At 60.1% G+C, this 14,049-nt stretch overlaps 1 protein-coding gene across 3 annotated transcripts in view; it reads right to left on the bottom strand.

Moving 5' to 3' along the window:
- The window catches only part of BRF1 (BRF1 general transcription factor IIIB subunit), a 57,752-nt gene extending 46,345 nt beyond the window's left edge, over window positions 1-11,407 (bottom strand). The window contains exons 1-2 of one of the 3 annotated variants that reach the window (XM_069559937.1): window positions 10,888-11,407; window positions 4,148-4,228 (exon numbers count right to left, since the gene is read on the bottom strand). In XM_069559937.1, coding sequence (XP_069416038.1) covers window positions 4,148-4,228; window positions 10,888-11,071 — 265 coding nt within the window. In that variant the 5' untranslated portion in view covers window positions 11,072-11,407. The remainder of the gene's footprint in view (window positions 1-4,147; window positions 4,229-10,887) is intronic. The other 2 variants (XM_069559941.1, XM_069559940.1) reach the window with 2 other exon arrangements.
- Window positions 11,408-14,049: the final 2,642 nt, after the last annotated feature.

Below are 14,049 nucleotides of genomic sequence, written 5' to 3' on the forward strand. Positions count from 1 at the left end.
CAAGCACCCCGAGTGAGCGGGCCCAGGAGAGGGGCCTGGGGCGCCGGCCTCCGGGGCGGGGGCAGGAAGCAAGCACCCCGAGTGAGCGGGCCCACGACGCAGACGTCTGTTTCCCCTACAGTTCTCTCTTCCTAAGAAAGGCACCCAAAACCGAACATAAATAGTAACAACGGAGGGTGAATCCATAGATTCCAACCCAACCCACAGGCTGGGGGCAGGTGGCAGGGAGCGAGTGCCGGACACCCCCATGGCAGGACAGAGCAGCTGCGGCGGAGAGAAGGGGGCAACCAACCACGACGAGGACCGTGCGGGAAACCCCCAGAGCCTGGGCGCGGAGGAGGTGCCAACAGACCGAGAAAGAGGTGCACGAGTCAGTCAGCAAACGGCCGTAAACGCTGTTTACGGAGATGAACTCACGGCACGAAACGAGAGCAAAGCTAACTGAGAGCAGGAGCTGCCTGCGTGCGAGCGGCGCAGGCCTTCAGTCACGCGCGGCCCCGACGCACCAGAAGCAGGCCAGTCATGCTTCTTAGAGAATGTCCGGGAGGCAGAATCTGCCCGTGCCTCTCCTGCAGAAGCGACAGAAGATGCCAGCAAGGTCACACAGTCAGCAGGGACTCACCCGGACGGAGCGGAAAGCACAGGAAACCTCCACGGACAGGCAAGGCCGGCACACGGCGGGCGCGCTGAGGGGCAGGACAGCGCGGGGCCGCCGGGAAGAAGCCGGGCTGGACAAGAGCAGCAGAGTCGGGGCTGGAGCTCAAGGCCACCCTCGGCCCCCACAGCCCCGTCCAGCAGGGACAGGATGCTGACGCCAGAAGGGGACAGCTGCCCGGCCGGGCGGAGGCAGAGCCCGCCCCTCCCCGGGTGCTGGGCGCTGACCCAGGCAGGAGCCCTGGGGAAGGGGCAAGGGCGACCGCCGAGCGGGCTCGCCCGGCCTCAGACTGCGCTGACCCCGTTCCCAGCAGCCCGCAAGCTCCGCTTGACTTCTTAAACGAAGCCATGTTTAAAATCAGATGGGGTATTTCTCTCTGTACCGCTGGCTTACCATTTTACTTCCATGAATATGTCTGCACGAACGCTACTCTTTACAACTGATTTGGGTCCGATGGACAACCTGCTTCGGGCTTTTGGAAATAGATCCCTTCTCTACTGGGAATAAAGTTCCTCACATGCAGATAGTCTTAAACGTGGCGCAGGGAAGAAAGATTACAGGACAGTACCACCTAGAAGACAGCCGGCGGGGCTGGGAGTGAGGCCCGAGCACTGCCCCAGCAGCGGAGGCGCGGGCCACCCGCAGGAAGAACTCTGCTCTGGAAGCACTAGGGAGCCCCTAAGACACAGGACTGCAGGCTTCCGACATCGTGCGTGCTAACTCGGTCCAACGCTGTGTGCCCCACAGGCTGTAGCCCGCCAGGCTCCTCTGTCCATGCACTCCTCCAGGCATGGAGTGGGTTGCCCTGCCCTCCGCCAGGGGATCTTCCCAACCCAGAGCTCGAACCCCGGTGTCGTGTCTCCTGAATCGGCAGGTGGGTGCCTTACCACTAGCACCACCTGGGAAGTCCTCCAACACCATGGTCTGGGTTCAATCCCTGGTCGGAGGACTAAGACCCTTTAGGCCACGCGATGTGGCCTAAATAAATACATAAATCTGTGTGCCCTAAATTTGCAGACACACAGTCTATACAGGCAAAACAAAAGGCCAAGAAAACTACGGCAGAAGGGAGAGACCCACAGCCGCCACGGAGGCTGTGACATGCTCCTGCAGAGCCAGGCGGCAAGCAGAGCCAGGATCAGCGGGCTCTGGGAGGAAGACCGACCCCAGTGACGCACACGCGCACCCCCGGCAGACACAGGTTCTTTTCACGCGTCCAAACGGATTGTAACCGACCAGACAAACGCTGGGCCATGAAGTCAAATCATTCAGAAGACTGAAATCCTGCAGAATATTGTCTCTAAACACAGAAGAATCAAGCTGGGAAAAGCTCACCAGAAACCCTAACACATTCTGGCGCGGGTCGTAATCTGAAGCCCACCGCCCGCCCTCTCGGTAATCAGCAACACAGCCGTCAAGCCCTGCTGGACTGGGGAGCGGCTGGCCGAGGGCGTGCTGGCCGCCACCATCCAGAGCAGCAGTGGGCAGCCTGGCAGGTCCTCGGGAGCCGTGGACGAGGAGACCAGGCTGCAAGGAAGGGTGCTCCGTGTCACCCAGCGTGCAGGTGAGGGCTGCGAAGCCTGACAGAACATCCCGTTGGGAGGCACTCGGGTGCCAGCAAGTCCCTGAGAGGGTGCTCACAGAGGCCTGAGGCGCCCCAGCAGGGGTGCCCTGCCTGAGCGCCCACAGCCAACGTCGTGCCTAGCTGTGAGCGCATGGTGCGTCCTCTCAAATCAGCAACGAGACTCCTGGATGTGGTGCGGTGCTGGAGGGTCTAGACAGCACTGTCAGGGAAGGGATTTAAATGGTGCCTAGATCAGACAGTAAAGCAAGGCTATATCTATTTCAGATGTCCTGATATCATATATAGAAGATTCTCATAAATCCATCGAAAACTGTTAAGTGGGATTTTCAAGGGTTGCAGGTTACAAGATCAATACACAAACATCTATCACATTTCTATACACTGGCAACAAACAATCAGAAAATGAAATAAAGAAAGCAATTCCATTTATAATAGCATCGAAAGGATGAAATATTTAAAATAAATTAGCAAAGATGAAAAACTTATACTTTGAAAACCACAACAATTGTTTGAACAAGTTAGGGAAGACCTAAATCAATGGAAAGGCACTCTGCACCAGGGGTGAGGAGACTCCGCCTTGTTAACAGCACCATTCCCCAGACTCATCTTCAGAGCCCACTGCTCCCTGTCCCCAGACTCATCCTCAGAGGCCACTGCTCCCTGTCCCCAGATTCATCCTCAGAGCCCACTGGTCCCCGTCCCCAGACTCATCTTCAGAGCCCACTGCTCCCCATCCCCAGACTCATCTTCAGGGGCCACTGGTCTCTGTCCAGTTCTCAGCGGGCTCTGTGCAGAAACTGACAAATTCAACCTAAAACTCGTCTGTAAACTCAGAACAGGCAACAAAACAGTGTTAAAAATGAAGAACAAATCGGGACGAGTCAGACTTCCTGATTTCAAACCGTGCTACTAAGATGCAACAAGCAAACCAGTGTGATGCCAGCGAGAGGGCAGACATGAGCCCGGAGGCGGAGGCGAGAGCCTGAGGGCGGACGCGAGCCCGGAGGGCGGAGGCGAGAGCCCGGAGCCCTGCCAGTCACCGCCTCCTGACGAGGGCGCCGCGGATGAGTAGCCTCCTCAGCAGTGGCGCTGGGAAAATGGGTGCCCACACGCAAAAGAGTGCAGGTGGGCCCTTATCTGAACACCAGACGCAAACACTAACTCAAGGTGACCAAAACCTCAGCCTTAGAACTAAAATCACAGAACTTGGACGGAAGCACCAGCTTCATAAACCTCTGCTATGTGGACCGAATCAGCCAATGTCTGTTACTAACGACACAAACGCGCGGGCGACACGGAGCAAACGGGCTGCACGGCCTCAAGGTTAGACCCTTTGCTTCACACTCACCGTCGACGCACAGAACGGGCGCACGTTGTTGCAAATCATACAGCCGGTGAAAGACTCATGTATGAAACACGTAAAGAACTTTCACCACTTAAGAAGACGAACGGCCCAATTAAAAACAGGCCAAGCTTAGAACAGACACTTCTCCCATCTGTTGGGGGCTGGCACTGTCACAAAACACCGCGAAAGTGGTCACACCGCAGGTCAGGGTGCTGTCCCCAAGTCACTTCTGTGCTCACCGAGACTGCCCGGCTTCAGAAGGTGCGGGCCCACTGGGTGCTGAGGGTGAACGGAGCAGCCCCACGTGGCTGCAGCAAGCCCAGGGTGCCCCGCTGGGGCCCGGCGGCTGGGGTGGGGCTGCTCCCACAGTCCCTCCCTCCGCGCTGGTCGCTGCAGGCTGCCACGCTCGCGCTTCGCCCCGCAGCCCGTCCTGCCCGGGAGCCCCCCCCCCCGCCCCCGCAGCCCGGCCCGCCCCCGCAGCCCCCGCAGCCCGGCCCGCCCGGGAGCCCGCCCGCCCCCGCAGCCCCCGCAGCCCGTCCCCGCCGCCCCCGTAGGGAAATACCGTTCTGCAGCGTCTGTGCTCGAGACTCCTTCCCCAGGCTCACGTGGAAGCCGCCTCCCAGGGTTGGGGCTTTGCCAGCACCTGGAAACACAGATCAGACGGGTGAGCCAAAGCCCGGCAGAGATCCACGGCAACAGCGTTTCTCGTCACCGCTCGTGTTTCCGGATCAAGAACTCAGAAGGGTCAGCACGCAGACCAGGAGTCCGCAGTGAGTGACCCCCAGCCCACCACCTCCTCTGCCCTGCCCTGGAGCCCAGAGGGGATCATCACACAGCGCCCTCCCAGGCTGCAGCACAGGCCCAGCCCCTCACTCAGCCCTGCAGCCCGGGCCGCCCCCTCCCGTGGTTACCACAGCCATCTGGGGGGAGGGGCTGTGGGCTCCTGGAGGGGGAGCCTTGTCCGTGGGGCCAGCTGTCTGCAGGAGGCACCCGCGCATGCCCGCCCGCCCACCTGCAGCAGCGATCTAAAGACCCTGCTCCCAGAGCGTGGCCGCGGCTGCACTCACAAGCACTCTGCCTTGAATCTCCCACCAACTCCAAGCCACCCCAGGAAGTCTCAGATACTCTGCTCCGCAGGGCTTCAGGGCTGGACTTCTGCCCTGATAGCCTCCTCCGGAGACAGCCAGGTGGACATCCGATGGTTCACCAGACTTCACAAGCCCCAGCCCTGAAGCGCAATCCTCAAATGAGCCCCAGGCCAAAGGGAGGCCCCGGGCGGCAGAGCACAGCAGTGGGGTGGGAGGAGCCGCCCGACCAGAGCGCAGCGCGCCTGGCAGAGAGCCCAGCCGCCACACTAGACGCTTCTCCAGTCAGGGGACAGGGGCGCACACCGCCAGCCACAGGGCCTGCGGGAGGGCCACATGGAGGCGCACACGTCAGGAGGCAGAGCAGCCGGATCTCAGATGTGAGAGGAGGCCCCCAGGAAAGCCCATGGCCCAAGTCCTGGGGCCGGCAGGCTCCTCCGGGTCATCCATGGGCGGCCACAAACACAGACGGCAGGAGAGCAAGCTGGCCTTCGGCTTATCTGTGATTGTTCCGTGTGGGATCGTTTAGACACAGGAGCCGCTGCAGACGCCACCTGCCCAGGACCCACACTGAGACCTGCCTGCGGTGTCCCAGGCCTACCCAACTTTTATTTCAGAAGAAGGGAAAAACAGCACCGTACTGTCTTAACTGAGACGAGTCTGTGTCTTAAATAAACCATTACAAGAAGCCTGCATTAGAGAACAGGCAGGGACGCAGTCTAAACCGCTGAAGCCCCGCCCGGGTTCCAGGAGCACAGACTCTGGGGGCCTCCCTCCCAGCCACCTCCCCTGGCCTGCCTGTCTGGACAGACCCAGCGACCAGCACGGATCGCACAGAGATGCCACCAAATCGGCGTGGAAGTGGTTTGGGTGAGTGTTCGATGCCTGGCAAGGCCTGCCAGCCACCCTTCCGCGCCCCGCCCACCCCGCCCCTCCCCTCCCCACCTCCGCTCTCCCTGACCCCCTCTCCAGCAGGCTGTCGTCCCCCGCCCTGACGTCTCTCCAATGCCCCCAGCACCCGTCCTGGGGCTGCCCAGCCGCATCTGCTCTGGAAGCTGGCTCCTGACTCGCTCTCCCCAGGCACACACTTGCACACACACCACTGGTGCTCTCCAAGGGGCCTGCGGATAGCCTCTGCCCCCCACGTGCCGAGGAGACACCGGGACTGAGATCTGGAAAGGAAGGGGCCTCCCTGGGCCCGGCCAGCAGGGGAGGTGAGGAGTGGGGGGCAAAACCGGCTTGCCAAGTGGATGCAGGTTCTTCCATCCGACAGACCCCAGCCCCGGGAACGTGGTTACATGCAGAGCGGCAGTGGAAGGGATGGAAAGTGCTCATTCAGCGAATCTCAGACCACTCACACCACAGGCTGGGCTCCCCTGAAGTGCGGAGGGAAGTCTGAGCTCCACCTCTGGCCAAAACCACCAGCGCGTGCTATGCTAGTCCTTCAGAGGCCCTTCACACTGTTCCCTCTACTAAAAGCATCTGATGTTTTCTATAACAAGATCCCTTAACAGACAAGATACAACCAGCTAAAACTATCAAGCATAAGGCGCAGTTTCCATCACCCCTGGTGGGCCAAGGGCGCCCCCGTGTGGACAGCACGCATACGGCCAGTAACTGCACCCAGGGCACCCGGCCCCTGGGGTTGGGGTCCGCAAAGGCGAGAAGGTCCAAGACCCGACCGACCCTTGCGACTCCGCACGGGCGGAGGGGAGACTGGGAGCCCTGCTCGGCCACTCTGAGCGTGGAGGACGAGCAGAAACAACAACATCCCAAGAACAGACAGAGAAAAGCAGCACGCTGCACCGTCCTGCAGTTCACTCCCAGGCCCGTCCAACACGGATAGGCCAAGCCCTTCCTAGGCCTGTACTCACTATTCAAAGTGAGGGGTGCCTGTCATCGCTGTGAAACTCATTTTAAGGGGGGACGACCGCACGAGGTCCAGTGGGCAATTCCAGGACAGAGGAGAAATCCGGTGGCCCCTCAGCCTGAGCTCAGATGTGGGGATGAGGCTTCTAAAGCACCCGAAAGGTCCTGGGAAGTCCACACTGAGCCCACACGTGGGCTTGTTGACGGACACAGACCTCGGATGCTGGTGAAGAAACAGCTAACCCGGGCAGCTGCCTAAATTTCAACCAAAGAGCTTATCGCAGCTGCAGTCCTGATTGTGGAAACCACCCAGCACGGAGCACGCGAGGTGACCCAGGCAGCTCGAGGCATTTCAGGACCAAGGTCCTCTCACCCAGGTGCCTGCAGGACAGAGCTCAGCCACTTCCTGGGAGCAGGTCCCTTCTGCCCGGACCTCAGGGGGCCCACAGGATAGAAACAGGGAAGTAGAACCTTCAAAGCTCCAGGACCAGAGCTTGACTGGGACATGGGGCAGCTGTGCCTGAGAGAGCACCCCAGGGGCCGCGCGCCAGGGCCTCCTCTCGGCGTCGCACAGCCAGCACCTCACTCCTGGCCAGTGCGAGGACGCCGGCACCTGCAGGCGCCGCGGCCTTGGGGACAAGCCCTGCAGCAGCCGAGAGCCGTGACTACGGAGCCCCTGGGAGGCGCACCCCAGAGGAGGGAGGGCAGGGCCGGGAGGGCTGGAGGCAGCGCTGTGCGGTGCCGGCGGCTGCATCCAGGGGCCCTGCAGGGGCGCTGGGCACCGGCAGTCAGAGAGCCCGGGGGAGAGTCCTGCTGTCCTTGAGACCTTCAGCACCGACTGCGGCACAGGATGCTGACGGGCCCATGCCGGAAGCCCTCCCCTGCCCCGAGCCCCTCGGCACACAGGCCCCCTCCCCAGGACTCAGAGACCCGGCTGCCCAGCTCCAGCCAGCGCCTCAGCATCCTGCACTCCTGACATCCATCCCTCTCTGAGCCACGCCCACCCCTCCCCAGCTGCACCTGAAAGACAGCCCCGATGTCCCCAGGAGCGCCCTCGGGGCCACCGCTGGGGAAGCGGCACACACACACAGACACAGACACACACACACTCAGACACACACACACCACTGGCTCCCCCCGTGTGTGGTGCAGAAAACAAGAGGAAAAAGCAACAAAACCAAAACTGCTTCTTCTTTGAAAAGATCAATAAAATTGACAAACTTCCAGCCAGAGAAACAAAGTGAAAAAGAGAGAAGACACAAAACACCAACATCTGAAAGGAAAAGGAGGCGCCACTACAGGCCCCGCGGACACCCAGGGAGGGGACAGTGCCAGCAGCACTGTGCACTCAGGCAGCAAGTGAGGCCACACACTCCCCCAGGACGGAAGAGGTGGTCCAAAAACAAGCAAGGCCAGCGGCTGCCAAAGCAATTCAACCTGTAACTAAACACTTCTGACAAAGAAGGCTCCAGGCGCAGAGGACCCACCACACGGCCAGCCCAGAAGTGAGACTGATCCTGCACACTCACCACCAGAAACAGAAGGGAAGGGGACGCTTCCCAGCTCGCTCCCCAAGGCACCAGACAAAGACGCTACAAGAAAACCGCACAGTGACCTTTCACATGCACCTAAACACAAACATCCCCAACAGCACATTACGAAGCCTCACGCAGCGACACCTACAAAGCACACTGCCCCACCATCAGGGGGGTCTACCCCAGGAATGCACAGCACGTTCAGTGTTCAAGAACCAGCCACACTGAAACACCCAAGGAGGAAAACTAAGCTCATCACCCAGGGACCTCACTAGTGGCCCAGTGGACAAGGCTCTCAGTGGAGGGGACCCAGGTTCAACGTCTGGCCGGGAAGCTAGATCTCGCTACAACCAGACCCTGCGTGCCGCAGTCAAGACTGAAGACCCTGTGCGCCACAGCTGGGACCTGGTGCAGCCAGACAGATGAATAAAGATAAAACCAGTAAAAAAAAAAAACACGTCACCACCCACCTATGATAAAAACTTAACAGCAAGCAAGGATCAGAAAGAGAACGCGCCCAGCGCTGCTGATAGAGAACAGGCCTCACAGACCCGCAGCCAACATCACGCTGAGAGGGAGGAGAGCCAGTGCCTCCCACCAAGACCGGGGAGAGGCGAGCATGTCTGCTCCAATGCAAGGAGAAGAGCCGTGTCTGTTTACAAACAGCAGGATTACCTGCATCAAGAATCCCGAGGAACCTATCTTTGTAAGAAGCCCTAGAACTAGTAAGTTTAGCGAGGTCGCAGGACGCAGGACGATGAGAGAATCAACCGTATTTCTATCTACCAGCACTGAACAGCTGAAAGCTGAGTTGCTGAGAAATACTGTTTACAAAAGTTCTGTTTGGATTTTAGGCCAACGTCTAAAACATTGCAAGAGCTATATGCTGGAAACGATGACACGCGACGGAAGAACAGAGAGAACCACGTGAATGGGGAGACCCATCTGCGCTCAGGGATCGGAAGGCACAGCATAGTGAAGACGTGAGAGGAAACGTCACTCAGTGTCCCGCTCTCTGCGACCCCATGGACTATACAGTCCATGGAGTTCTCCAGGCCAGAATACTGGAGTGGGTAGCCTTTCCCTTCTCCAGGGGATCTTCCCAACCCATGGACTGAATCCCGCATTGCAGGCAGATTCGTCACCAGCTGAGCCACCAGGGAAGCCCCAAAATGTCAAAGCTCTCCAAATTTATCGAGAGATTTAATACAATTCCAATCAAAATCCCAGGAGGATTTTTTTTTAATAAACACAAACTTATTCTAAAATTGAATGAATGAAAAGGGAAAGGAACTACTTACTGTAAGTAAAGCAATTCTGAAAAGGAAGCCAAAGCTGGAGGAATCGTGACGTCTGATTTCAAGACTTACTATAAACGTGCAGGAGGGAACGTGCGTAGACAGACCAACTCAACAATGGGATGGGACAGAGAGCCCAGAAACAGACCCACACAGACACAGCCCAGTGACGCCCTCCAAGGGAGCAAAGGCAATTCGAGAAAGGACAGTCTTTCAACGAATGGTGCTGAGGGAGTTCCCTGGTGGCCTAGTGGTTAGGATTCTGGGCTTTCACTGCCAAGGCCCAGGTCCAACGCCTGGCCAGGTGGCGTGTGGCCAAAAAGAAAAACAACCAGACAGCCACTGCAAAAAACAAGCCTCAGCCTACACCCCACACCTTGTATGAAGCTTAAATTCAAGATGGTCATAAGGCTAAATATAAAGCATTAGAAAATGAAACTTAGAAGAACAGTGTGTCTCGGGCTCAGGAAATTTCTTAGAATGACAGAAAAGGTACAATCTGGAGAAGGGGACAACAGAGGATGAGGTGGTTGGATGGCATCACCGACTCAATGGACATGAGTTTGAGCAAATTCCGGGAGATAGTGAGGGACAGGGAAGCCTGGAATGCTGCAGTCCATGGGGTCCCAAAGAGTAGAACACGGCTTCGCAGCTAAACAATAAAAGAAAAAAATCAAAAAGGGGACCGCATCTAATTTAAGCTTTTAATCAAAATTTCAAACTTCTGCAAATAACCTGTCTAGCAAAGGACTTGGAACTACAATATTTAAAGAGTGCTCAAAACTCAACCTGTATAAAAACAGTAAGAAAACAGCCTGCATAAAACTACCCACAAAACTACCGGAACAGACCTTTCAGCAAGGGAGGTTTACAGCTGTTTCACAGCACTGTGCCCGAGGGGAGAGCACTAGCGTGGAGAGGAGGCGCCACAACACGCTAGGGACGCACGGAAAACGCATATAAAGGTACAGACAACCCCAAGCCCCGGCTAAGGAGCTTACGAGAATGCAAACCGGTGTTGCCACATTGGAAAGTCAGTTTGGGGGCTTGTTACCCCGTTAAACGCACAGCTGCCATCCGGTCCTGGGTGACCGGCGTCCGTGGCAGGAGCCACCCGCCACGCTCCCGCAGCTCTCTTCGGATCGCCTCGGACTCGCCGTGGAAGGGCCCCGCTGCGCGCAGCGCCCCGGGCGAGTCTCCAGGGTCCCGGGCTGAGGGACGGAAGCGGGTCCCCAAGGGTGGCTCCGGGCCCCGGAGAGCCAGCCGCGGGCGCCGGGGAGCTCCGTCCTCAGGGCGCGGCGACTGAGTCCCGAGGCGCGGGGATCCCGGCCCCGGAGCCGCGGGGCTGAGCCGACCACCGCGGGCTGCGGGAGGCTGACGTCCTCGACCCCCGACAGCCGGCCCCGAGGGGCCAGGCGACTGCGGGCGGACCACGACTGGAGCCCGCGCCGCGCTGTTATCGAGCGCTCCCGCCCGCCCCCGGCCCCGGCCCCCGGGACCCCCACCGGGACGCACCGTCCAGGGACACGAACTGGCCCACGGCCGACGAGCCGCCGCCGCTGCTCTCCACGAACTGCACCTCGGACACGATGATGTTGTCCTCGAGCACCGAGCCGCAGCCGGTGCACACGGCATCGCCGCGCGCCGCGTCCAGCTCGATGTCGGTGCCGCCGCACCCGCGGCACACGCGGCCCGTCATGCCGGCGGCTCCGCGGGCCCGGCCCGCGCTCCAGGCCGCCCGCCGCCGCCGCCGCCGCCGCCGCCGCCGCGCCGCTCAGACTCTCGCGAGGCCGCCGCCGCCGCCGCCGCCGCCGCCGCGCCCGCCGATTCGTAGCGGCAGATTCGCCGCGCGCGCACCGGAACGGCGCCGCCCGCCGCGGCCGTGCCGGGCGGGACGGCCGCGGGCTCCTGGGCCGAGGACTCGAACCTGCAGTCCCGCGCCGGGAACGCAGCCACCGGGCCCGGGACTCGCACCCACCGGGCCCGGGACTCGCACCCACAGGCCGCAACGGCGGGCGCAGGGCTGGAGGGGGGCGGGGCGGGGCGGGAAGGGGCGGGGCGGGACCACTGCTCGCTGGCGGGGCGGGCCCGGGGCGGGGCGGGACCACTGCTGGCGGGCGGGGCCTGGGTCCGCGCCGGCCGCGGTGGGCGGGGCCTGATGGGCTGGCGGGCGAATCCCGGGCCGCGGGCGTGGCTCGAGGTGCGGGGCCTGGAAAGGAGCGCTCGGGACTGGTCGGCTCAGGCCGAGGGTGGAGACCCGGCCCGGCCGCCCGCCCGGCTCGGTGCCTTCAGGCCGGGCCTCCGCCCGTGGGTGCCCCGGCCCCCCAGTGCCTTCAGGCCCGGCCTCCGCCTGTCGGTGCCCCCGCGCGCTCTGCCGGCAGGCCCCAGCTCGTAACAGTCGCTCGTGCCGCCCGTGCTCACCCACGGCGGGAACGTTTCTGTTGCTGTTACGTCGTCTCCAGAGGCCGTTGGGTCCCCGGAAATGGGCCTGAAAAGAAACGCACAAGGCCGCGTGACCTGATCTGTTTCTCAAGCAGGGATCGAACCCAGCCTGCCACAGCGAAAGTCCAGAGCCTTAACCACTAAGCCAGCAGGGAACTTCCAAGACCACGTTTCTTAAAAAACTTAAACCTTGACTATAAGACTGTGGGAGCTCTAACTAAATCCGAAAATGCCCCGTTCCCACTTGAAAGCAGTGTTGTAAATACTTAAACTCTTCATGAGCCAGTGTGTACATTCTGTTTAATCCCAGCCGTAATGTCAACAGGATTTTCACATGACTCAATAAGCTGATCCTAAAGTCATCTGAATAACACACTGCACAAGAGCAGGCAAGAAAATTCTAAAAAAGAGAAAATCCTGAAAGAAAGAAAGCTCAAGAAGAGGGAACTGCCCTTCTGTATATGAAAATATTATACCTGGCTACATCCATTAAGCCGCATGGTGTTTTACAGGGACAAATGGACTAAAACCCAGAGTACAGACACAACCCCACAACTATCTGTGGGAATTTAGGGGTCCCGGACCATTGCGGGAAAGACAGACCGTTCAACGGTGATGGAATTCGCATTGAGAGGAGGGGAACGATGAATTGAACCCCAGCCTCACACTGTTCTAAAACTAAATCCCAAGTGCCACTGAATGGAGAAAGTAGAACAGGCTCCCACAGTCTGGTAAAGGAGGGCTGAGCAGACTCCAGGAGACAGTGAAGGGCAGGGAAGCCACGCAGCAGTCCATGGGGGTGGCCCAGAGGCGGACGCGACTGAGCGACAGCGTCCAGAGCCCGCGGGAACTGCAAGTCTGCAGCGGGTCCCAGTCTTGGGGGAGGGTGGTCTGAGCCCACCCTGCGCATCAGCATCTCGCCCTCCAGGCCATCCTCACCACAGGGCGTGGCTGCCTAGCCAGCTAAGCTGATGACAGGCGGGACAGCTGGTCTTTTGTAGGGAAGCGCAGAGCTTTTGTCTCCCGTCTCACGCTGAGGAAGCAGAGGCTGCTGCCATGCCGAGACTTGCCTTCGTGCAGATGGACTTGCTCCTCGGGGAGGACCCCAGAGTATTTCTACCCTCAACAGGCTTCACGTGGGCACCTCGATCCCCAGAACTGTCCTAGGAAATTACTGCTTCGTGGTCCGATTTCAGTATGTTAGTCATCAATTGTTGCCTAACAAATAACCACAAAAGTTAGCCGCTTAAAATGACAAGCTATCATCTCACAGATTCTGTGAGTCTGGGGTCTGGGAGGGGCTTCCCAGGACAGTTCTGGCCCGGGGTCTTCAGACACTGTGGTCACAGTTTTGGCCAGGGCTTGTCCTCTGAAGACTGCGCTGGACTGGGGAGGGGGGTCTGCCTCCAAGCTCCCTCACGTGACTCTTGGTAGGGCCTGAGCCTCTCCCAGGGGTCCCTGCAGTGTCCTCACCAGGGGCCGGCGGGCTTCCCCACAGCCAGGGGCCGGAAACCGCAGGACAGAAGCTGCAAGGTTTTGATGACTGACCCAGCATCACTGCACCAGCTCCACCTGGGCGGCAAGCCCACACCCGAGCGGGGAGGACTTGGGACATATTTGAAAGCACCCCCAGCTGGCCCCCTGCCCCTCCCTGACACACACATGGGGCCCAGAGGTCCAGCTGGCCCCGAACTCCAAGCCGGCTGAGGGCTTCTAAGAGAGGGCGCTGGCGAGAGAGAGACCTGGGGTCCGGGGTGCTGAGAGCGCCTCCTGTCCCACACAGAGGAGAAAAAGTTCCCAGGACAGAGAGCCAGGCCAGCCCCAGAGCAGCAGCTGCGCAGGATGCTGGACGCTGGACGCTGGACGCTGGGATGGCTGTCTCCCTCCTGCACCTGTCACTGGGTACAGTGGAGGAGGAGAGGCCGCCCGGGCACGGGGTGGGGCCCCCTGCCCAGCTGGGCCTGGAGTCAGAGCAGAGGTCTCCCAGCCCCCACCCAGAGCCAGGCTGGACTGGCCCCTCTCTCCCGCAGCCAGCCGAGACCATGGGTGCAGATGTACTCTGGGGGTTAGGGTGGAGGGGACGGGGGCTGAGGAGACACCTGCCTTCCTGCAGGGAGTCTTGGGGGGCAGGAGGCCTCTCTCCTCCCCATCCAGTGGGGAGAGGGGCAGGAGTCGTCCCTGGACCTCGCGAGGGGAGATGGGGGGCCTGGGGAGGGAGCCCGCCCCTCCCCCTGG

Source organism: Ovis canadensis, chromosome 18 (assembly GCF_042477335.2).
Source record: "Ovis canadensis isolate MfBH-ARS-UI-01 breed Bighorn chromosome 18, ARS-UI_OviCan_v2, whole genome shotgun sequence".
NCBI classification, from domain to species: Eukaryota; Metazoa; Chordata; class Mammalia; order Artiodactyla; family Bovidae; genus Ovis; species Ovis canadensis.